The 25,950-nt window shown below is 48.2% G+C and overlaps 1 protein-coding gene across 1 annotated transcript in view; it reads left to right on the top strand.

Moving 5' to 3' along the window:
* The window catches only part of LOC142259232 (uncharacterized), a 59,869-nt gene extending 35,271 nt beyond the window's left edge, over positions 1-24,598 (top strand). Inside the window, exon 3 of the mRNA XM_075331746.1 lies at positions 23,038-24,598. Coding sequence (XP_075187861.1) covers positions 23,038-24,059 — 1,022 coding nt within the window. The 3' untranslated portion in view covers positions 24,060-24,598. The remainder of the gene's footprint in view (positions 1-23,037) is intronic.
* Positions 24,599-25,950: the final 1,352 nt, after the last annotated feature.

Here is a 25,950-nt window from a genome sequence, read left to right as displayed (position 1 = left end):
GACCCCATTTTGGAATCTGCACCCCTCAAGGATTTTATTCAGGAGTATATTAAGCATTTTGAATCCACAGCTACTTCACCCAAAATGTTGCTGTAGCAACAATATTCTCACTTTTAGGCCCGTTTCACACGTCAGTGAAAAACACTGACGTTTTTCACTGGCGTGTAAAACACGCACATGTCCCTCCGTGTGCCGTGAATCACGGCACACATGGGTTGTCTAAGTGCAATCCAGGCTCCGTTCTCCGTGGCCCGTGATTGCACTTAGAGATTAACTCACCTGTGCCCGCTCCCGTTCTCCATGATGCTGATCGCTCCCGCGGTGCAGCATCCGGCTGGCGCTGACCCCCGCAGCAGCTGCTTCCGGGTCGGCTGTGTCGCACATCATGAATATGCGCGACAATAATGAGCCGGCTCAGGAGCAGCAGGGAGGACGGGCTGCAGAGGACATCGCTGGACGCTGGGTGAGTTAAAATGATTTTTATTTTAAATGCACGTTTTTTTCTGGCACTTGTTTCACGGACCACACCACTGCGTGGTCCGTGGAACATCAGTGATGCCAGAAAAAAATGGACATGTCTCCATGCGGCAATCACGCACACGCGGGTACGCTGCACGGAGACACGTGCAGTGACAAATCACTGACGTGTGAGCAGACCCATTCATTATAATGGATCTGCGTATGTCAGTGATTCTGGTACGTTTAAAAAAAAGCACAAACGTACCAGAATCACTGACGTGTGAAAGAGGCCTAAGGCTATGTGGCCATGATCCAGCGACACGGCGTCTAGTACACAGTGTCAGCCTTCCTGCAGAGATGTGAGTGTTGTCCACGGGAGAGCGCAGCTGCCCATGCCCACGATTTGGGTTCAGGCTGCTGTGGACTTTAGCTCTATTCTACCTGCAGAGAACACTCTCGTCTCCGCAGCATAAATTGACATGCTGAGGCTCGGGAAGCCACGCCACCGGTCAGTTTATGCTGCGGAGAAAAGAAGCACAGTGGGCATGGGATCTCCAAAAATCCTTCCACTGTGCTTCTACTGCACAACGCAGCGTTATGGACGCAGGGAAAACACTCAGCGCCCATAACGCTGCAAACCCTGATTGTGGGCACACAACCTAAAAAGCGTCAATGGATGAATGGATGTCAAATATATATATATAACGTCCCACCCCCGCCTGCATATTCTAAGCTGGCACCTTTAGTACCTTTCATGTGGCACTAAAGGGTGCCTAGCTTAGTATTTATCCAATAAAAAAAAACAAAACAATGAAAAAAATGGCGTGGGGTCCCCCCTATTTTTGATAGCCAGTCAGGGTAAAGCAGACAGCTGTAGCCTGCAAACCACAGCTGGCAGCTTCACCTTATTTGGAGGGCTCCCCAGGCTTTTTTTTTTTATTTACAAATAAAGAATTAAAAAAAAAATAACGTGGGGTCCCCCCAAATTAGATCACCAGCCAAGGTGAAGCTGACAGCTGGGGTCTGGTATTCTCAGGGTGGGAAGAGCCATGGTTATTGGACTCTTCCCAGCCTAAAAATAGCAGGCCGCAGCCGCCCCAGAAGTGGCGCATCCATTAGATGCGCCAATCCTGGCGCTTCGCCCCAACTCATCCCGCGCCCTGGTGCGTTGGCAAACGGGGTAATAAATGGGGTTGATACCAGATGTGTAATGTCACCTGGCATCAAGCCCAGCAATTAGTGATGTCACGGCGTCTATTAGATACCCGACATAACTAATTGACAGTAAACAAAAGCAAAAAAAAATGACAAAAAATTTTTTATTAGAATAAACACTCCCCAAATCATTCCCTTGTTCTCCAATTTAATCAAAAAATTTGAAAAAAATGGGTCCGCAGAAATCCATATGGACGTCCCACATCGCCTCTGGACCTTCTAGAATATGGGGGCACGTTCAGGGAACGTATCCCCCATTTTCTAGGAGGGCAGACCCTCCATTTGAGGAGAGTGGGTGCCAAAAATCTGCACCCACTCTCCCTGGGTCACAGCTGCAGAGTGCGAGCAGTCAGCACAGCTCTCTGAACACAGTGCTGGCTGTCAGCTGCTCTGCTCATGTGACCGGCCGGCGTCTGCTGTGAAGGAGTAGGGGGCCGCGGGGGATCAGCGCTGCGACCGGACAGGTAAGGGGGAATACCGGGGGAATAGGGGGTGACCGGGCAGGGCCTGGGGGGCATTTTTCTGTCGCATGTGTTATTGCACATGCGACAGAAATCATAGGAGCAGGGCGGCCGGTGCGCTACTGTGCGCGCGGCCATGTTGGATTTTCGGGAGGGGGGTCGGGGCGGGCACTTTGGAGACACCGGGGGCTTTCCTGGACTTTGCCAGGAAGTGAGGTCAACACGAAACCTCTTGACCTCACTTCCAGGTAAATGCCTGCGTTCTGGCGTGCCGACAAAGGCCGCGGACCGCAACAAAAAAGCAGCTCACTGCGGTGTAGCTGCGTTCTGACCCACATCATTGATTTAATGGGGGAGAGAACGCAGCCACAACGCACAAAAGAAGTGACATGCTGCTTTTCTTTCCGCACCGATTTTTGGCATCCAAAACGCTGCGTTTAGAAACGTAGCGTGTGCACTGATTTTTCGGCTTTCTCATACACTTTGCTGGGAAAGCTGAACGCATGCAATTTGCCACTGAAACGCTGCGGTTCTAAACGCAGCGTTTCCGCGGTAAAAAACGCAACGTGTGCACACAGCCTAATAGAGATGAACGCGGCCCAGCTCCTGTCTTCCCGATCTCCATGGGTGTTGGACGTGGTTCAGGGTTCGAGGCTAAAGTTAATGGGCGGGAGAAGGTAGGGGCCAGACGCACATGAGGATGACTCAGCGCTTGCTCTAACTTATGCTCCGAGCGGCGCAGATCGATCCTCGTAGCTACAGAAATCAAGGCCTCCAGCTTGTCCAGGTGTGGCTGACTGCCTGAGTAGCAACCTGCTTAACCAGGGTGGCAACATACACAACTGGAGAGGACTGCTGTAAGCCGAGCCTCCAGTTGCTGGATATACTCCTGAAGCTGTACATCCGCCATGTCCCCAAGACCGTTGGCGAAAGCGTACTGTTACGCGGGAGGACAGTTGGAGCCAAAAATTAGAAAAGCTTGAACATCTCCCGAGGTCCTTTTGTGCAGGTGGTAAAGCTACAGATGGACAAGCAGTTTGAAGGCACAGCTTCAGACGAAAACAAAAACACACTAGGCAGTGTTAACTTCACACTCGCCGGAAACGAGACCTCTCTTGTTAACTGTACAAAGAGGATCCAGAAGGTAATTGTCCGTGCATGAATGGAGCACACCAGGACAGAAGGTGCAGCTCAGTTGACACCACTGAGCCGCCACTGAAAAACTGGATCGGTGGAGAAGCGGAGTGACTGACCCTAACAGTACCTCGCCACATTATCTTGGAGTGACGGATACCGACGCCTAACCCTGCCTACCACTTCCAGACTGTAATGGCGCTAATGTTGCAGTATGGGTTCACAGCTCTGAACCACTCCACAGTGCATATGTGACGCACGTGCAGCCCCAAGCCAAGCACTTGATGGCAATGGCGCCGGCAGGGGCCAATCAGAGACCGCCACATCACCAGTGATGTCATCAGTGGCCAATGCAGGACTGCCACGTCACTAATGACGTCATCGACGGCCAATCAGCAGCCACCGCATCACCGGTGACATCAGTGATGGCCATTCAGAGGCTGCCGTGTCACTGGTGACATCATGCGCAGTTGCGAGAATCCTGCACTTAGAGCCAGGAACAAAACAGAGCAAAACAGGGACAGCCTCAGAACTCACAATGATCCTGGACACCTGACGCCTAGCAGAGAGCCAGCAAGCACCACAGCAGGTGATGAAGATGGAGCAGGCACGGTTCGAGGCTCGAGAGAACCCCAAACCATAACCGTTTGTGCTGTACTTTTTTGAACAACCTAACCAAAACTGTGTGATGCAGCACTGTATTTCATACACCTATCACTGTCTCTCACTCCAACAGCGTACCCTCCCTATTCTAGTCAGCACAAAATGGCGGCGTAGCCCATCATCCGGCCTTTTTAGAGCTCGAGTTATGGGGTACTTGGCATGGCTGGGATGGCTCCAGAAGTACCCACAGCCTAAATGCTTGCTGATTGAACAGGAACTAGACGTACAGTAAAAGGTCTGTGCTCAGGGTTCAGCACCGCACACAAGGTGTCCGCTACAGACTCTGAACCTTACAGTTCAGGTTCGCTCATCTATAGTTCTGAAGTCATCACATTTCATCATTATCTGTTGGAAGAACAGAGGATATGACCGGAGAGGTTCTGATTTCATCACATTACATCATTACCTATGGGAATAACAGAGGATATGACCAGGGAGGTTAGAGGTTCTGATGTCATCACATTACATCAATATCTATGGGAATAACAGAGGATATGACCGGGGAGGTGATGGACTCTGGAAATGTCTGTAGTGATATAATTAATGTCTCCACACTCAGGTTTACACAGTAGTGAAGAAGACCTCTATTGATTGCTGTCAGGCCCCTATGTCTGAAGGATGGGGAGGAACCCTGAGCTCAATCCCATTGCCTCCACCTCACCCCCGAATACATGAGGACATCAATGACCAGAAGATCCTAGAACTCACCAACGAGATGCTTGAGCTGCTGACTGGAGAGGTGACACTGCTGGGAATGCTGGGACATTATACAGGACGACACTGGAGGATTCTGGGTGATGACGGTATCATTGTGTTATCAGGTTCCTATAAGGTGTCAGGACGTCACCGTCTATTTCTCCATGGAGGAGTGGGAGTATCTAGAAGGACACAAGGAGTGGTACAAGGAGGTGATGATGGAGGAGCCCCAGCCCCGCACATCACCAGGTAATAGACAGGACTGAATACACCCGGCCTATAATTATCTGTGTGTAATAATGATGTCCGTCCTGTCTGTGTCTCCTGCAGGTCTCTCCAGTACGAGGACGACCCCAGAGAGATGTCCCGCTCCTCCTCCTCCTCCACAGGATCCTCAGGTAGATGGAGATCTCCCCTATGAGGTGTAGACGGCTGTGACCTCCTTGTGTTCAGTCTTGTTTTCTCCTCCAGTATTAGATGTTTATACTTGTGTAATGAGAGCGGTGGAGACGGCAGGATCACAGCTGACCACAGACCTCACATGTCCGGATCTTATCTCCATTATTCCCGGGGACATTTACAATATTTTGTTTTGCAGCTTTTGGATCTGGATAAAGATCTGAACAACATTAATTCTCCAGAGAGAAATGTGAGGGGCGATCAGCGGAGTAACGAGGAGATTCCTACAGATTACCGCCCCGGTGAGTACAGACCACCCAATAACACACACAAGTCACACTTTCCTATTTTCCGCTCTTTGCTGTGTCAGTTCCTCCAGCGGTATATTAACCCTTCATGTACAATACACATGAAATGTGAATGAATCTGTGATCCCGGTGCAGGTGATAACACGGGATGTGCAGTTATGTTATAGAGGAGAAATACAGCTGGACATGAATTCTGCCGATGTGAGCGAGTTCGAGCTCCAGCTCTTTCCTATTATCCGCTGTCAGGGCTGATGAGGGGTTTCTCCAGTTTAGGGACTAAGAATCCATTATCTCTTATTACACTCATGTCAGTGTGTGACTGATACAGAACATGGAGGCATAAACCCAAATAACAGGAGTGGATGGAGATTACTGCTCTGAGGGTCGGTAATGCTGCTCACCAGGGAGGAGGAAGAGACAGAGATGGCGGAGCGTTATTATCACATAACAAATATCATGGTTACATGAAAGATGAGCGTCACCTCTTATATACAGTTAGGTCCAGAAATATTTGGACAGTGACACAATTTTGGCGAGTTGGGCTCTGCATGCCACCACATTGGATTCGAAATGAAACCTCTACAACAGAATTCAAGTGCAGATTGTAACGTTTAATTTGAAGGTTTGAACAAATATATCTGATAGAAATTGTAGGAATTGTACACATTTCTTTACAAACACTCCACATTTTAGGAGGTCAAAAGTAATTGGACAAATAAACCAAACCCAAACAAAATATTTTTATTTTCAATATTTTGTTGCGAATCCTTTGGAGGCAAATCACTGCCTTAAGTCTGGAACCCATGGACATCACCAAACGCTGGGTTTCCTCCTTCTTAAAGGGGTGGTTCACCCATTTTTTTTATTTTCTGTATGAGCTCTACTTACCTTTCTAGGCGTCTTCTCCATTGGCTTCTGTTTCCAGTTCTGGCACTGAGCGGCGCTATCCTGCACGCTCAGTGCCGGTCACATGACCCCCTGGAGCTGTGGCCGCCTGCATCCTCTGACGTCCCGGCATTTCCGGGCTCTCAAACAAGACGGGTACGTCACAGGATGCCGGCGCCACTCAGATTGAGTGACAGGGCTGTGGGCGGTGACTACCGCACGTCACAGCTCAGCATCGAGGGGAGGATCCGGAGGACGTCACTGTGGAGCCGGCTAGCATCCTGCAGATGGTGAGACACGGGGCGCCAGTGTGCAGTACAGGGGGGGGGGTTCTTCAGCTGAATCCCCCCCTGCACGTAAGTATGTGATCACACTGTCCACCCGCCCGCTCTGCTGCGATGTCAGGAGAGCGGCCGGTGTCGGGCAGTGTGATCATCTGCTCCTCCCAGCAGCAAGACACTGACGGGCATGTCACCGCTGTGCTCTGCCATCTGTCCTGCTGCATGGGACCAACTGTCTGCACTCTGTCACCTGCACCACAAGTCACAGAGTGGAGACAGTTGGTGACAGAGCACCTCTGCCCCCCCCCTGTTCTTTCCCCACTCTCTTTTCTCCCCCCACTCTTCTCCCCCTCCCCTCTTCCCCCTCTTCTCTGCCCCCCTCTTATCCCTCTCTCCTCTCCCCTCTCTTTTCCCTCGCTCTCTTCCCCCCTCGCTCTCTTTTCCTCCCCCCGCGCTCTCTTTTCCTCCCCCCTGCGCTCTCTTTTCCTCCCCCCTCGCTCTCTTTTCCTCCCCCCTCGCTCTCTTTTCCTCCCCCCCTCGCTCTCTTTTCCTCCCCCCTCGCTCTCTTTTCCTCCCCCCTCGCTCTCTTTTCCTCCCCCCCTCGCTTTCTTTTCCTCCCCCTTGCTCTCTTTTCCTCCCCCTCGCTCTCTTTTCCTCCCCCTCGCTCTCTTTTCCTCCCCCCTCGCTCTCTTTTCCTCCCCCCTCGCTTTCTTTTCCTCCCCCCTCGCTCTCTTTTCCTCCCCCCTCGCTCTCTTTTCCTCCCCCCTCGCTCTCTTTTCCTCCCCCCTCGCTCTCTTCCCCCCCCTCGCTCTGTTCTCCCCCCCGCTCGCTCTCTTTCCCCCCCGCTCGCTCTCTTTTCCTCCCCCCTCTCGCTCTCTCTCTTTTCCCTCGCTCTCTCCTGGCATGGTCAGTACAGAAATCTCTCCATCGTGGAGGGGTGAGAGGGAGTAATAAACATGGAGTCCCTACCGTGTCTGTGTATTTATTTCTAATAAAGTATTTTTCTCTGTGTGGTCTTTTTTTTTTTAAACCCTTTACTGGAGATTCTTAATGGCCAGGTCAACCTTGGCCTGACATTAAGAATCTCGGGCTTTATACCAGCGGGTAAAACATAGCTGGTATTAACCCCTTATTACCCAGCGTGCCACCTGCCACCAGGGCCACTGGAAGACTTGGATACAGCGCCAGAAGATGGCGCTTCTATGAAAGCGCCATTTTCTGGGGCGGCTGTGGACTGCAATGCGCAGCGGGGGGAAAGTTTGGGCACCCTTCACTGCGGATTCCAATCCCCAGCTGCCTAGTTGTACCTGGCTGGACTCAAAAATTCGGCGAAGCCCATGTCATTTTTTTTTTTAATTATTTCATGAAATTCATGAAATAAAAAAAAAAAGGGCTTCTCTATATTTTTGGTTCCCAGCCGGGTACAACTAGGCAGCTGGGGGTTGGGGGCAGCCCGTAGCTGCCTGCTGTACCTGGCTAGCATACAAAAATATGGCGAAGCCCATGGCATTTTCTTAAAAACGTTTTCAGGGAAAAACCTTTATAAAAAAGAAAATGCTTCCCTGCATTTCTATTGCCAGTGAAAGTAACACCAAGCAGCGGGGGCTAGCAGCCAGTAGCTGCTTTGGTTACCCTTAGCAACAGAAAATGCAGCGGGAGCCCACAAACAATGTGATTTTTTTGTTTTTTTATTTTTAATGAATTTTTTTAAAAAAAAATCGGCATGGGCTTCGCCCATCGAGCACCAGAGCATTATACTGCTCAATTCATCCCAAGTAATCAGATGACTCCAGTGTCGGCCGATTACTTGTTCTGTGTCCCCCTGCATCCATCGCAGCGTGTACGGGCTGTGGGGTCAGCGGAGTGGAGACAGTGACATGCTCTGCTCTGACACATAGTGTGCTGCATGTCACTATCTTTCTCCACTCTGGCACTTGTAGTGCAGGTGACCGGATGCTACATGTCACTAACTGTCTCCACTATGGGACTTGTTGTGCAGGTGAGAGTGTATACAGTTGGTACTATGCAGCAGAAATCACAGAGTGGGGCAGTTAGTGACATGTATCATCCGGTCACCTGCACAACAAGTCCCAGAGTGGATACAGTGACATGCAGCACACTATGTGTCAGAGCAGAGCATGTCACCAACTTGCTCTGCTCTGTCACCTGCGGTGCTGCATGTCACGTTTTTGCCGCGATTTGGTGCCTTTTTTGCTGCGTTTTTGCTCACTGCGTTTTTAATCAGTGCACAATGCCATTAAAGATTGTTGATGAAAAAAATAAAAAAGGTCTGATGTCATTTCCTTATTCAAAATGTTCATTGTATGCAGAAGAGCAGACAGCAGCTGCAGAACTACAAGGCTCAGCATCCTCCATCCAGGACTGTATGCAGTTTTTTACCCAAAAAGAAAAAAAAATGACGTGGGCTTCGCCATATTTTTGTATGCTAGCCAGGTACAGCAGGCAGGTACGGGCTGCCCCCAACCCCCAGCTGCCTAGTTGTACCCGGCTGGGAACCAAAAATATAGAGAAGCCCTTTTTTTTTTTAAATTATTTCATGAATTTCATGAAATAATTTTAAAAAAAAATGACGTGAGCTTCGCCTAATTTTGGTGTCCAGCCGGGTACAACTAGGCAGCTGGGGATTGGAATCCACAGTGAAGGGTGCCCAAGCTTTCTGGGCACCCCCACTGCGAATTGCAGTCCACAGCCACCCCAGAAAATGGCGCTTTCATAGAAGCGCCATCTTCTGGCGCTGTATCCAACTCTTCCAGCTGCCCTGATGCCGGGTGGCTAGCCGGGTAATAATGGAGTTAGGACTAGCTGTATATTATCAGCTAGCCCTAAGCCCGAAATTCATGGTGTCACGCCAATATTAGACATGGCCACCATGAATTTCTAGTAATGATAAAAAAAAAAAAAAACACAACACACAGAAAAATATTTTTATTAGAAATAAAACACAACACAATTAGTGACTCCATCTTTATTGAAATAAACCCCCCTCCGCAGTAATCCTGGGTTAGGGTCCCGCGCCGTCCAATCCGGATCCAATATCATCTGATCGGTTTGCTGGAAGGTAAAGCGATCAGATGATGTGTCAGGTTAAAGGATGTGAATCACATCATACATCAGCTGATTGTATAAAAGCCGATTATATAATCAGCTGAAGCATCAGTGCAAAAAAAAAAATAAATAAATAAAATACTCACGTCTGTGCTGATTACCGGCAGCTCCTGGAGCGATCGGATGAGAGTCTGATCCTGGCCCATCGCTGCAGGAGCTGCCGGTAATCAGCTGATGAAGTCCCCTGACGGCAGGATCAGCTGATAGCCGGCTGGGCGCGAAAAGGCCGGCAAGACTACGATCAGCTGATGCGTCAGGTGACTGCATCAGGTGATCCACGGCCAGGTCCTGCAAGCTTCGTGCGTGCCCCGGGGAGACTGCACACAGCCGAAGCGGCGCGACCGAGACAGGGGCTGGAAGCAGGCATGGCACCGGGACCCTGCAGACAGGTGAGTATGACATACACACACACATACACACTCACTCACACACTGTATATATACACACACACTGTATATACGCACACACACACACTGTATATACGCGCACACAGACTGTATATACGCACACACACTGTATATACACACACACTGTATATACACACACTGTATATACACACACACTGTATATACACACACTGTATACACACACACACACACACACACACACTGTATATACGCGCACACACACTTTCTTCCCCTGGCTGTGTAGAGCTGCTGCTGTCTCTGTATGATTGATCTCAGTGCACATCCACTGGGAAGAGGCAGGGAGGAGGGTTTGGGTGGGAGCAGAGTGGGTGTATTAGACACAATGGGTGTGTTAGATAAGCCAGACACCGCCCTAGAGCCACAAAGAATTCTGGGACTTGTAGGAACTGAACACAGGAAGTCAGAGGAGAGATTAACCCCATCAGAGCTGGAGCCAGCAATGAGCATGTGCTGCTAGTGCACAATGAAAGGTAATTTTGCTGAAAAAACATAATAGATGTGTTGAGGGGCACATATTAGCAAGATTTATCAGAAAAAAAAAAAAACAGTTTATGTAACTGGACAACTTCTTTAATGCTTTGCCAGGCCTTTACAGCCGCAGCCTTCAGGTCTTGCTTGTTTGTGGGTCTTTCCGTCTTAAATCTGGATTTGAGCAAGTGAAATGCATGCTCAATTGGGTTAAGATCTGGTGATTGACTTGGCCATTGCAGAATGTTCCACTTTTTTGCACTCATGAACTCCTGGGTAGCTTTGGCTGTATGCTTGGGGTCATTGTCCATCTGTACTATGAAGCGCCGTCCGATCAACTTTGCGGCATTTGGCTGAATCTGGGCTGAAAGTATATCCCGGTACACTTCAGAATTCATCCGGCTACTATTGTCTGCTGTTATGTCATCAATAAACACAAGTGACCCAGTGCCATTGAAAGCCATGCATGCCCATGCCATCACGTTGCCTCCACCATGTTTTACAGAGGATGTGGTGTGCCTTGGATCATGTGCCGTTCCCTTTCTTCTCCAAACTTTTTTCTTCCCATCATTCTGGTACAGGTTGATCTTTGTCTCATCTGTCCATAGAATACTTTTCCAGAACTGAGCTGGCTTCATGAGGTGTTTTTCATCAAATTTAACTCTGGCCTGTCTATTTTTGGAATTGATGAATGGTTTGCATCTAGATGTGAACCCTTTGTATTTACTTTCATGGAGTCTTCTCTTTACTGTTGACTTAGAGACAGATACACCTACTTCACTGAGAGTGTTTTGGACTTCAGTTGATGTTGTGAACGGGTTCTTCTTCACCAAAGAAAGTATACGGCGATCATCCACCACTGTTGTCATCCGTGGACGCCCAGGCCTTTTTGAGTTCCCAAGCTCACCAGTCAATTCCATTTTTCTCAGAATGTACCCGACTGTTGATTTTGCTACTCCAAGCATGTCTGCTATCTCTCTGATGGATTTTTTCTTTTTCTTCAGCGCTCTATTGGGAGACCCAGACGATTGGGGTATAGCTACTGCCTCCGGAGGCCACACAAAGCACTACACCAAAAAGTGCAAGGCCCCTCCCCTTCTGGCTATACCCCCCCGTGGTATCACGGGTTCTCCAGTTTTCAAGCTTTGTGCGAAGGAGGTCAGACATCCATACATAGCTCCACAGATTTTAGTCAGCAGTAGCTGCTGACTATTTCGGATGGAAGAAAAGAGGGCCCATATAGGGCCCCCAGCATGCTCCCGTCTCACCCGTGGATGGTGTTGTACGGTTGAGGTACCTATTGCTGGTACAGAGGCTGGAGCCCCACATGCTGCTTTCCTTCCACATCCCCTTGTAGGGCTCTGTGGAAGTGGGATCCTGCCGGCCTCTAAGCTCTGACGCCGGGCTCCATCCACAGACCCAGTTGAACCTGATGGATATGGAGCAGGAGTACAATCAGGGACAAGGCCCTGCATCATACAGGTACTCTGTGTCCCCGGCAGGCACAGACACACTCCGGGCTGGCTGGGTGTTGTAGTGCGCCGGGGACCGTAACGTTGGAGTTAGTGTTCCTACAGTTTACTGGGGGACTTTGTGTTGTGGGAACGCAGCGCCGACCCCCACTGGACCGGGCGGCGCTGCTGTGACTTGTGGTGCGCCGGGGACACGCCGACCGCGCTTTTACGGCGGCGGCGTTTATAACTTTAGTCCCCGGCTTTTGCGGCCTAGCTCCGCTTCGTTCCCGCCCCCACCCTGTCAATCAGGGTAGGGGAGAGACGCTGTTTCGCAGCAGCGACGAGGGCTGGAGCCTGATTTACATGCTCCAGCCCTCTCACTAGGCACAGAGGGAAGCAGGCTTCCCGCTCTTAGTCAGGAACGCCCAGGGCCCGCCCTCCTCCCTCTCCTAGGACGCCGGCAGCCATTACATGCAGTCTGGCTGGAGGAAGGACGCAGGCTCTGGGAGACCTGGACTGGGGGGGCTTTTTGGCGACCACACACCCGCTCTTAAGCGGGCGGTAAGCGGCATTTCAGTGCTGGCCCCTCTAGTGCCTCACTGTGTATTGGTGTACTGTCTACCAGATATATAGATATATTTATTTCTTGCACTGTGAGGTCGCTTCCTGGCTGGATACCCAGATCGCTCTGAGGAAGCAGCAACATGTCATCCACAAAACGCAAGGCTGCCAAGGCTAGGGCTGTGTACACTGCGTGTGCTGCATGTGGGGCTGCTCTACCAGCAGGCTCCGATGACCCCCATTGTGTGCAATGCTCCGATCCGGTGCTGCTTCGCCAGCCGGAGTCCGGAGAGGTAGTGACCCAGGCTGAGACGCTTGTAAGTTCTGCCCCGGCGCCAGGGACAGACTTTGCAGTTTTTGCTGATAGAATGTCTGTGACTATGACAAAAATCCTTGAAACTTTGCAATCCATGTCTGGGGCTCAGTCTTTGGACTCGGCGAGGTCTCTGTCCTCTGGCCCCCCTCAGCTGGATCCAATCCAGACTACAAGGGGGTCCCCGGCTTCACAAGCTGAGGATTATGACTCAGATGATAGCCCCAGCCACCCTAAGCGAGCTCGCTGGGAAAGACCCTCAATGTCATCACACTGCTCAGGGTCTCAGCGCAATCAGTCTCCCTGTGAGGTGTCTGAAGAGAGTGATCAGGAATCCACTCCTGGAACCCCTCTCAACCTGGATACCCCTGATGGGGACGCCATGGTAAACGACCTCATCTCAGCCATCAATAGGCTGTTAGATATTTCTCCCCCAGCCCCTTCAGCAGAAGAGGCAGCTGCAGAGCAGGAGAAGTTTCGTTTCCTCTATCCCAGGCGTAAATTGAGTGCTTTGTTGGATCACTCTGACTTCAGAGAATCAATCCAGAAACACGACGCTCACCCAGAAAGACGTTTCTCTAAACGTTCTAGGGATACACGTTATCCTTTCCCCCCTGATGTGGTCAAGCGCTGGACCCAGTGTCCAAAGGTAGACCCCCCGATTTCCAAACTTGCAGCTAGATCCATAGTTGCAGTGGAGGATGGCGCTTCACTTAAAGATGCCAGTGACAGACAGATGGACCTTTGGTTAAAATCTGTCTATGAAGCTATCGGCGCGTCGTTTGCTCCGGCATTCGCAGCCGTATGTGCTCTCCAGGCTATTTCAGCTGGTTTAGCAAAAGTGGATGCTATCATACATCCAGCAGTGCCACAAGTGGCGTCCCTTACCTCGCAGATGTCTGCGTTTGCGTCTTACGCTATCAATGCGGTCCTAGAATCTACCAGCCGCACCTCCATGGCGTCCGCCAATTCGGTAGTTTTGCGCAGAGCCTTGTGGTTAAAGGACTGGAAGGCAGATGCTGGTTCCAAAAAATGTTTAACCAGCTTGCCTTTATCTAGAGATAGACTGTTTGGCGAGCCATTGGCTGACATCATTAAGCAGTCCAAGGGTAAAGACTCTTCTTTACCCCAGCCCAGAACAAGCAAACCTCAACAGAAAAAGTGGCAGCAGAGGTTTCAGTCCTTTCGAGGTTCGGGCAAGACACCATTTACCTCGTCCAAAGGGTCTCAGAGGACGCAAAGAAACTCAGATTCCTGGCGGGCTCACGCACGCCCCAAGAAAGCAAATGGAGGAACCGCTTCCAAAGCGGCTACCTCATGACTTCCAGCCCCCTCCCGCCGAATCTCCGGTCGGGGGCAGGCTCTCCCGTTTTTGCGACATTTGGCTGTCACAGGTCAAGGACCGGTGGGTGACAGACATTTTGTCTCGCGGGTACAGAATCGAGTTCAGTTCTCGTCCTCCAGCCCGATTCTTCAGAACCTCCCCACATCCAGACCGAGCAGATGCTCTGCGGCAGGCGGTGGACTCCCTAAGAGCGGAAGGAGTAGTGATCCCTGTCCCTCCTCAGGAACAGGGTCGAGGGTTTTACTCCAATCTCTTTGTGGTTCCAAAAAAGGACGGCTCATTCCGTCCTGTTCTGGACCTAAAACTGCTCAACAAACATGTGCACGCCAGGCGGTTCCGGATGGAAACCCTACGATCTGTCATTGCCTCAATGTCTCGAGGAGACTTCCTTGCCTCAATAGACATCAAAGATGCTTATCTCCACGTGCCAATTGCTACAGAACATCAACGTTTTCTACGTTTTGTGATAGGAGACGACCATCTTCAGTTCGTAGCTCTGCCATTCGGTCTGGCGACAGCCCCACAGGTCTTCACCAAGGTCATGGCGGCAGTGGTAGCAGTCTTGCACTCTCAGGGACACTCGGTGATCCCTTACCTAGACGATCTACTGGTCAAGGCACCCTCTCAAGAGGCATGCCAACTCAGCCTGAATGCTACGCTGGAGACTCTACAGTCTTTCGGATGGATCATCAACTTTCCAAAGTCGATCCTGTCACCGACCCAATCACTCACGTATCTTGGCATGGAGTTCCATACTCTAGCAGCGATAGTGAAGCTTCCGCTGAACAAACAGCGATCACTACAAACAGGGGTGCAATCTCTCCTTCAGGGTCAGTCGCACCCCTTGCGGCGCCTCATGCACTTCCTAGGGAAGATGGTGGCAGCCATGGAAGCAGTTCCCTTTGCGCAGTTTCATCTGCGCCCACTTCAATGGGACATTCTCCGCCAATGGGACGGAAAGTCAACGTCACTAGACAGGAAAGTCTCCCTTTCCCAGACGGCCAAGGACTCTCTACAATGGTGGCTCCTTCCCACCTCATTGTCTCAGGGAAGATCCTTCCTGCCCCCGTCTGGGCAGTGGTCACGACAGATGCGAGTCTGTCAGGGTGGGGAGCAGTTTTTCTCCACCACAGGGCTCAGGGAACGTGGACTCCGCAGGAGTCCACCCTTCAGATCAATGTTCTGGAAATCAGGGCAGTGTATCTTGCCCTACTAGCCTTCCAACAGTGGCTGGAAGGAAAGCAGATCCGAATCCAGTCGGACAACTCCACAGCGGTGGCATACATCAACCACCAAGGAGGGACGCGCAGTCGGCAAGCCTTCCAAGAAGTCCGGCGCATTCTAATGTGGGTGGAAGACACAGCATCCACCATATCCGCGGTTCACATCCCAGGCGTCGAAAACTGGGAAGCAGACTTCCTCAGTCGCCAGGGCATGGACGCAGGGGAATGGTCCCTTCACCCGGACGCGTTTCAGGAAATCTGTCGCCGCTGGGGAGTGCCGGACGTCGACCTAATGGCGTCCCGGCACAACAACAAGGTCCCGGCATTTATGGCGAGGTCGCGCGATCAAAGAGCTCTGGCGGCAGACGCCTTAGTACAAGATTGGTCGCAGTTCCGGCTCCCATACGTATTCCCGCCTCTGGCACTCTTGCCCAGAGTCTTACGCAAGATCAGATCCGATTGCAGCCGCGTCATACTCGTCGCCCCAGACTGGCCGAGGAGATTGTGGTATCCGGATCTGTGGCATCTCACGGTCGGCCGACCGTGGTCACTTCCAGACCGACCAGACTTACGGTCCCAAGGGCCGTTTTTCCATCAGAATTCTGCGGCCCTGAACCTGACTGTGTGGCCATTGAGTCCTGGATCCTAGCGTCTGCAGGATTATCCCAAGGAGTTGTAGCCACAATGAGACAGGCTAGAAAGTCGACTTCTGCTAAGATCTACCACAGAACGTGGAAGATTTTCTTATCCTGGTGTTCCGCTCAGGGAGTGTCTCCCTGGCCATTTGCATTGCCCACTTTTCTTTCTTTCCTGCAATCGGGGTTAGAAAAGGGCTTGTCGCTCAGCTCCCTTAAAGGGCAAGTCTCGGCACTATCCGTGTTTTTTCAGAAACGTCTAGCACGTCTTCCTAAGGTGCGCACGTTCCTGCAGGGGGTCTGTCATATTGTGCCCCCGTACAGGCGGCCGTTAGATCCATGGGATCTGAACAGGGTACTAGTTGCTCTCCAGAAGCCGCCTTTCGAGCCTCTGAAGGAAGTTTCCTTTTCTCGCCTGTCACAGAAAGTGGCGTTTCTTGTTGCGATCACATCGCTTCGGCGAGTGTCGGAGCTGGCAGCTCTGTCATCCAAGGCTCCCTTCCTGGTGTTCCACCAGGACAAGGTAGTGCTGCGCCCCATTCCGGAGTTTCTCCCTAAGGTCGTATCCTCGTTTCATCTTAATCAGGATATATCCTTGCCTTCCTTTTGTCCTCATCCGGTTCACCGGTATGAAAAGGACTTACGTTTGCTAGATCTGGTGAGAGCACTCAGAATCTACATTTCCCGCACGGCGCCCATGCGCCGTTCCGATGCACTTTTTGTCCTTGTCGCTGGTCCGCGCAAGGGGTTGCAGGCTTCTAAAGCCACCCTGGCTCGATGGATCAAAGAACCAATTCTAGAGGCCTACCGTTCTGCGGGGCTTCCGGTTCCTTCAGGGCTAAAAGCCCACTCAACCAGAGCCGTGGGTGCGTCCTGGGCATTACGACACCAGGCTTCGGCTCAACAAGTGTGTCAGGCAGCTACCTGGTCGAGTCTGCACACTTTCACCAAGCATTATCAGGTGCATACCTATGCTTCGGCGGATGCCAGCTTAGGTAGAAGAGTCCTGCAGGCGGCAGTGACACCCCCGTAGGGGAGGGCTGTTTTGCAGCTCTAACATGAGGTATTTTTTTTACCCACCCAGGGACAGCTTTTGGACGTCCCAATCGTCTGGGTCTCCCAATAGAGCGCTGAAGAAGAAGGGAATTTTGTTACTTACCGTAAATTCCTTTTCTTCTAGCTCTTATTGGGAGACCCAGCACCCGCCCTGTTGTCCTTCGGGATTTTTTTGTTGTTTGCGGGTACACATGTTGTTCATGTTGAACGGTTTTTCAGTTCTCCGATGTTACTCGGAGTTAATTTGTTTAAACCAGTTATTGGCTTTCCTCCTTCTTGCTTTGGCACTAAAACTGGAGAACCCGTGATACCACGGGGGGGTATAGCCAGAAGGGGAGGGGCCTTGCACTTTTTGGTGTAGTGCTTTGTGTGGCCTCCGGAGGCAGTAGCTATACCCCAATCGTCTGGGTCTCCCAATAAGGGCTAGAAGAAAAGGAATTTACGGTAAGTAACAAAATTCCCTTCTTTTTCAGCCTCAGGATGTTCTGCTTCACCTCAATTGAGAGTTCCTTAGACCGCATGTTGTCTGGTCACAGCAACAGCTTCCAAATGCAAAACCACACACCTGTAATCAACCCCAGACCTTTTAACTACTTCATTGATTACAGGTTAACGAGGGAGACGCCTTCAGAGTTAATTGCAGCCCTTAGAGTTCCTTGTCCAATTACTTTTGGTCCCTTTAAAAAGAGGAGGCTATGCATTACACAGCTATGATTCCTAAACCCTTTCTCCGATTTGGATGTGAAAACTCTCATATTGCAGCTGGGAGTGTGCACTTTCAGCCCATATTATATATATATAATTGTATTTCTGAACATGTTTTTGTAAACAGCTACAATAACAAAACTTGTGTCACTGTCCAAATATTTCTGGACCTAACTGTATAACCCATTGTGTGCAGATAGGATGTCCGGATCCAGCAATTTAATCCTGATATTGGAGGGGGAGATTCTTGAGCTATTCTTCTACTGACGTCATTTCATCAGTGAATGTTCAGGAGACGAGTTTAATAATAGGAAAAGGATAAAGTATTTCTAGAGTCTGATTTTCTTCTAGGAGAGAAAATGTTCAGATTTATTTCCTTTGTAATCACAAGATGCTGAAATGTAACAAATCTCTCCTTGGTTGCTCATTTCTGTTGCTGACTCTTCCATCTTATAGAGGATTTATGGAAGGAAAGGGGCTGCAGGACGGTATTCTGTAAGAATTGATTGCTCCTGCACTGGCTCGCCTACTCTTTTTGCAGCGCCCGGATCATCCTGCGCTTAGCCCCTTTCCTTCCATGATCCGCTGCCTGCCTTGGGCAGTCGGAGCCGGCGGTCGGTGCAGCGGCTTCTGGAGGATTTTCCTGGGCTATTTCCAGTGTTGTACCGGCTAGCATAACTTGTGGCGTGAGCGCTGTGGACAATATTTTGGTTTCTGTGCTCGGGCGATTCACAAATGGAGCGCTGTCCTCTGTGCTTTTATTTTATAGAGTATTTAGACTATGAGGCTTTTTAGGAAATTAAAGCTGGTGTAGTCATCAGACGCCGGCAGCTCGAGGGAAATAATGCGGGTCTCTTGCTGTACAATGGAGCGCACCTAAATGATACAGGCCTTGATATTTTCCTGTAGGGACTTCATGTTGAGATCTAGCAAGCCCTGCTCCTTTTGGGTGGGGATCGGAGCACAGTACGGCTACTTTGCTCCTCCATGGCAGTCATTTTAATAATTTGGTGGTCCTGCGTTGCAGGTGCAGCTCGCCGGGAGTGCGACTGGAGCTTTAATTGTGCACTGTCATGTACGTTGGCCGTCGTGCCTTGTTATGAGTTAAATAATTGTTACACTATATGGAACTGACCGACCTCTGTCCATTACAGGGTTGTTTATTTAAAGACTGGGTTAGTTTTTCCCTCACTTGGTACTGGAGTTCAGGGATGGTTATTGCTCCGGTCTCGCCAGTCACTCAGGTTTATGGCATCATAAAGTATAATTCCTCCCATATCGCCTTATATAAGGCAGCCATTGACACTGTGCTTGTTGTTCCAGGCATGACATTCTGAATATAATCAATATTAACTAATTTCTATGTGATTTCTATTTCTAATTATTATTATTGTACAAGAGTCGTCTTGGTAATAAGACCAACACAATCTCGCCCCCGGTTGGTCAGACGCGGGAGTGGACATGGAAACTTAATGACAATTTATTGAAGGATACATTGTGCGCGAATGATATCAAGGAATCAATATTCTTTTTGGCGCTCACGCCGGGGACTCCACCTCCCTACCTTTTCAGTGGGAAGCATTTAAGTGTGTAATTCGAGGAGTTTTAATAAAACATGGGGCACGCATTAAGAGGATGAAGACATTGCAAATTAGCACACTACTTGATGTGATACACAGGCTGGAAACCACACATAAAAGAAACAGATCAGCCGGGGTTTTGGCAAACCTCGCTAAAAATAGAGAAGACCTCAGGACGCTTCTCAACGAAAAATACCTCAAATACCGCTCTCATTACAAACTTTTTTTATATCAACACTCCGACAAATGTGGCAGGCCCCTGTCACGCCTTCTTCACCCCCCGCAACAACATATCGTTCATATCTAGAATACATCGGTGTAGCGGCGCTGATACGAGTAACCCGGTAGAGATCATGGAGGAAATGCGGACATTTTACTCTGATCTCTATAACATTAGGGGACGTCTGGCGGATATGGAGCAGAGTAACCGGATGGAGCGGATCAACGAGTACATCACAGACACGGCATCCACACCGTTGAGGGAGGAGGAGGTCTCACAATTAGAAGAACAGTTTACAGAGGAGGAGGTGGGTTCGGTGATCAAAAGTTCTCCTGCAGGAAAGAGTCCAGGCCCAGATGGGTTCTCCCCAGTATTTTACAAGACATTTCGAGAATTGATAGTCCCATTCCTCACAAGGGTTTTCAATTCTGCCTCAGACGCGACTCCATTTGCAGCACAGTCCCTGGAGGCGTTCATTACAGTCTTGACGAAGACCGGGAAGGGCCCATCTCTGGTTACCAATTATAGGCTGATATCCTTATTAAATGTGGATGTGAAGCTATTTTCTAAAACACTGGCCAATAGACTGGCCCCTCTCCTCCCTTCAATTATTAACCCAGATCAGGTCGGCTTTGTTCAGGGTAGGGAGGCCCGCGACAATGTGAATAAGACATTGTTACTCATGGTTAATGCGATCTCCTCTTCTTCACCTGTTGGCCTTCTGTCAGTGGACGCAGAGAAGGCATTTGACCGTGTGCACTGGGATTTCCTCCGAGCTGCGTTACAAAAGATTGGCTTGGGCCCTCTCTTCCTACAAAAAATATTGGCGTTGTATATGTGTCCCTCAGCACGGATCAAGGTCAATGGAGCATTGTCTCGACCTATTGCGATAAGAAATGGCACAAGACAAGGGTGCCCTCTCTCACCGTTGCTGTATGTGGTGGTGATGGAGCACCTTGCCAACGCTATAAGAGGGAACCCCAGTGTGCATTGTCTGCGGGTGGATGATAGGACTTATAAGACTTCCCTGTATGCTGACGACTTATTGATTTATGTTTCTCAACCCCACATCACACTGCCCTGCTTGATGAAGGAGTTTGAGAGATTCGGAGAGTTGAGCAATGTTAAAGTAAATTACTCAAAAACTGAAGCATTGAGCGTCACACTAAGGCCCTCTGAGTTGTCATCGGCTAAACAGAATTTCCCATTCAGGTGGCAAACTAAAGCAATTAAATATTTGGGCATACAGATCCCGGCTGACCTTTCTCTCGTCTACTCGTTAAATTATCAAACCCTATTGACACGCACACTTAAAGACCTCCTATCATATCACAAAAAACCTATCTCGTGGTTTGGACGTATCAATTCTTTCAAGATGGACGTACTCCCACGGTTTCTATATGTTTTCCAGGCAGTTCCCTTGTCGCCACCCGCTAGCTTTTTCCGCACATTCAAATCGGTTTTGATTAAGTTTGTATTGGGACACACGAGGGCGAGAATAAAATATCAAACCTTAACCAGACCCATCGTCAGGGGAGGGGCTGGACTACCAGATCTCCGCAGATATCACCAGGCTACTCTATTAATGCGCAGGTTCGACTGGGACTTTTCTTTTTTTTTAACATAAGAAATGGGTAGCATTAGAACAAGGGGGAGCGCAGGTGCCCCTGAGGTATCTACCTTGGCTGGAGTCACGAGAGGGAGTGAAGTTGCCTACGGCTGACTTTTTGGCAAAGGCCACACTAAAAGAATGGGATCAGACCCGACAAAAAAGCTCATTGTCTGGTCCTCCACTTCTGCTCATCCCGATCTTTTCCAACCCGGAATTTGCTCCGGGATTTGTCCGTTCCACCTTTCTGCGCTGGGAAATGGAAGATGACGTTAGGATTTACCATGTACTAAAAGGAAATGACATTATGTCCTTTGGGGATTTGCAGGGTTTGGACCCCCACCCGTTTATTATCATGGATAGAGTACAGACAGTTATAATCATTTGTAAGCAATAGATTGAGAAAATGGAAACATTTACCCAACCTTTCTCTGACCCCATTTGAAGGGTTGTTCATGCAAAAATCCCCACCACCTCAGTTAATATCATTAATTTACAAATTATTGAGTCAGGCGGTCCCGGAGGCAGATACGGATCCAAATTTCATGTCACAATGGGAGATAGACCTGGGCACCACCTTTTCTGAGGAAGAAAAACAGAAAGCATATCTGTTTACCCATAAGTTGGCCACAGCAGGCTATGCGAAAGAAAAGAATTACAAAATTTTATCAAGATGGTACTTATACCCAGTGAAGCTGCATAGGATCTTCCCCTCTGTGTCTGAGCTGTGTTGGCGGTGTGGAAGGTCTCCGGGGACAATGTTACATATCTGGTGGGACTGTCCGCTGATTAAACCCTTCTGGTTAGAGATGTTTCGGACATATACCAAAATTTCTGGAGCGAGGGTGTTGCCCTCCCCACAGATCTCTTTGCTGTCTATGTTGCCCGGCTCAATTAAGCCACAAAAAGGAGACTTACTTAGATTCTGTCTCTCGGCAGCCCGCTCGGTGGTGCCTAGACACTGGCAGAAGACTACGTCTCCTTCCATGCAAGAATGGCAGCAGGAACTCTCCTCCATATGTTATATGGAGGAGCTTTCCGCGGAGGCGACAGAGGACAGCGAGAGATTCTTAAAAATTTGGCAACCATGGATCCTCTTCAAAGGGACAAATGCGTATAGAGAACTGTTTGGTCCTTGAATAGATGTGGACTACTTGCTGGGCTTAGTTGTTCCAACAGCCGCACCTAGGGGAACATGGACATCCCTTCCCCTCGGACTTTCTCACCTTCCCCCTCCATCATCCTCCCCTCTCTATGTTGCTTCTATCTTCACTACCAGGTCTTTTCTCCTTTTTCTACCATCCTGTACCCTGGCTTTAAGTTGCATTCTTTGTGCCTAATGTTTGAGTTTATGAGTTAGGTGGTACCGTAGATTCCCTGTCATTTTGGTATTGAAATAATACCCTATCCCAGGTAAACAGAGGGAGTAGAGTCAAGCAAATGTTGATGGGGGGGGGGCGGACAACATTTGTATTTTACAGGGCATGAGATATGCTTATTCTCTTTCCTTTCTCCCCTTCCCTCTGTTTTTGCCTCTTGCTACTTTCAAGAAAAATATATGTCTACATGATTCATTTCTATACCACTAAGGAATTGATTTGTTGGTCAAATTTGTATGTGATATTCGAATCCATTCTTTTTTTCTTGTCTATTGTATTGCATATTTCTTAATAAGCAAAGATTATACATAAGACCATCACTATCTGGGCAGCACAATGATACTGCAATCAGGGGCCTGAGTTTACCAGTGAAAACCAAGTTTTAAAGAAATAGTGTTTAAAATTTATAAAAATCTGTTATTTTGTTTTGACAGAAGATTGTGGCATTATACAAAATACAGCCGAAGAGCAAGTCATTATCTCAGCTCTACCCTCAGCCGTTTACACCCAAGATCCGTCCTCTGATGCTTCTAGACAATCTCCTAATTCAACACAGAATGTTCAGCAAAATAAAAGCCATACGCAGGGAGATCAACAACAAGGAGCTCACACAGGGGAGAAGCCGTATTCATGTTCAAAATGTGGGAGATGTTTTGCTCAGAAATCACAGTTTGATCTGCATATAAAAACTCACATGAGGGAGAAGCCATTTTCATGTTCAGAATGTGGGAGATGTTTCAGATGGAGGTCACAATTTGATGGGCATATAAAAAGTCACACAAGAAAGCCACATTCATGTTCACAATGTAGGAAATTTTTTGTGGGGAAATGCGAACTTGATCGGCATATAAAAACTCACACAGGGGAGAAGCCATTTTCATGTTCACAATGTGGGAAATGTTTTATTCGGAAATCACAGCTTGATGAACATATAAAAACCCACACAGGGGAGAAGCCATTTTCATGTTCAGAATGTGGGAAAGGTTTTATTCGGAAATCACACCTTGATCTGCATATACAAACTCACACCAGGGTGAAGCCATTTTCATGTTCAGAATGTGGGAAATGCTTTATTCAGAAATCACAGCTTAATGTGCATATAAAGATTCACACAGGAGAAAAGCCATTTTCATGTTCAGAATGTGGGAAATGTTTTAATCAGAAATCACTGCTTGTTGAACATTTAAAAACTCACACAGGGGAGAAGCCATTTTCATGTTCAGAATGTGGGAAATGCTTTGCTCACAGAAACACTTTAGTTGGACACATGAAAATTCACACAGGTGAGAAGCCATTTTCATGTTCAGAATGTGGGAAATGCTTTGCTCATAGAAACTCTTTAGTTGGACACATGAGAACTCACACTGGGGAGAAGCCATTTTCTTGTTCAGAATGTGAGAAATGTTTTGCTTACCAATCCGCTTTTGTTAAACATATGAGAATTCATACAAGGTAGAAGACATTTTTATGAATAGAATGTGGGAAATGTAATAGCAGTAAATCAGCTCTTACTGAACATCTAAGAAGTCGCACAGGAGAGAAGCCGTATTCATTTTCAGAATGTTTGAAATCAGAACTTATCGGACATCAAAGAATTCACACAGGATAAAAGAAGCTATTTTTAAGTTCTGTATGTGGAAAGAGTTATTAGTAAAGGTCACATCTGATTATACATCCAAAAACTCACACAGAAAAAACATATCCATAACTTAAATCTTTTTAGACACCATAGTATTTGCACACAAGAAAACAGACATTTCTTCAATTGTTTCAGTCAGATTTCTAGAAGGACGCCATCAGCAAGGAATCTGTATGTTCTGCCCGTGTTTCCTTTGGTTTCCTCCAACACTCCAAATACTGATTGGTAATGTATATTGTGAGCCCCACTGGGGACAGTGGTGATATTGTCTGCAAAGCTTTGGAATTAGTGGAGCTATAAAAGTGAGTAAAATAAATGGAGTTATATGCCTGAAGAAGGCCGGTTCACAGCATAATGCATGGCATTGTATTTTTATTAATTTTAATAAACTATTTTTATTAAAATCTTGAATGGATCCCCCTTATTCCACTACTACATTGCCCTTGGAGACGGAGAGCGCCATGAACGGGAACCTGTCAAGTGCAATATGCACTCAGAACTATGAGCAGTCCTGGGTGCATATTGCTATTCCCTGCCTAATTGTCCCTGTATACACCATGTTCCAAATTATTATGCAAATTATATTAATCTCTGATTTTCCTAAATGGTCGGTGCAAATGACATTTAGTCTAATAAAAGTCATCACCCGTTAGAGTATACATCGAATTTTATTGAAGAATTCCCAATGATAATAGTATAATCTTCAAAATTAAGAAAAACTCAAAATGCACTGTTCCAAATTATTAGGCACAGTAGAGTTAAACGTTTTATGTTTGAAAGAACTGAAATGCTCATTTGTGGAATTTGCAGCATTAGGAGGTCACATTCACTGAAATAATAGGATATTTTGGAGTTAAATAGCTTAACAGGCCAAGTTACAGTCAGGGCCAGAAATATTTGGACAGTGACACAAGTTTTGTTATTTTAGCTGTTTACAAAAACATGTTCAGAAATACAATTATATATATAATATGGGCTGAAAGTGCACACTCCCAGCTGCAATATGAGAGTTTTCACATCCAAATCGGAGAAAGGGTTTAGGAATCATAGCTCTGTAATGCATAGCCTCCTCTTTTTCAAGGGACCAAAAGTAATTGGACAAGGGACTCTAAGGGCTGCAATTAACTCTGAAGGCGTCTCCCTCGTTAACCTGTAATCAATGAAGTAGTTAAAAGGTCTGGGGTTGATTACAGGTGTGTGGTTTTGCATTTGAAAGCTGTTGCTGTGACCAGACAACATGCGGTCTAAGGAACTCTCAATTGAGGTGAAGCAGAACATCCTGAGGCTGAAAAAAAAGAAAAAATCCATCAGAGAGATAGCAGACATGCTTGGAGTAGCAAAATCAACAGTCTGATACATTCTGAGAAAAAAGGAATTGACTGGTGAGCTTGGGAACTCAAAAAGGCCTGGGCGTCCACGGATGACAACAGTGGTGGATGATCGCCGCATACTTTCTTTGGTGAAGAAGAACCCGTTCACAACATCAACTGAAGTCCAGAACACTCTCAGTGAAGTAGGTGTATCTGTCTCTAAGTCAACAGTAAAGAGAAGACCCAATGAAAGTAAATACAAAGGGTTCACATCTAGATGCAAACCATTCATCAATCCCAAAAATAGACAGGCCAGAGTTAAATTTGCTGAAAAACACCTCATGAAGCCAGCTCAGTTCTGGAAAAGTATTCTATGGACAGATGAGACAAAGATCAAC

The sequence above is a fragment of the Anomaloglossus baeobatrachus genome, chromosome 1 (genome assembly GCF_048569485.1).
Source record: "Anomaloglossus baeobatrachus isolate aAnoBae1 chromosome 1, aAnoBae1.hap1, whole genome shotgun sequence".
Classification (NCBI taxonomy): Eukaryota; Metazoa; Chordata; class Amphibia; order Anura; family Aromobatidae; genus Anomaloglossus; species Anomaloglossus baeobatrachus.
This window is presented reverse-complemented; position numbering and strand designations above follow the sequence as displayed.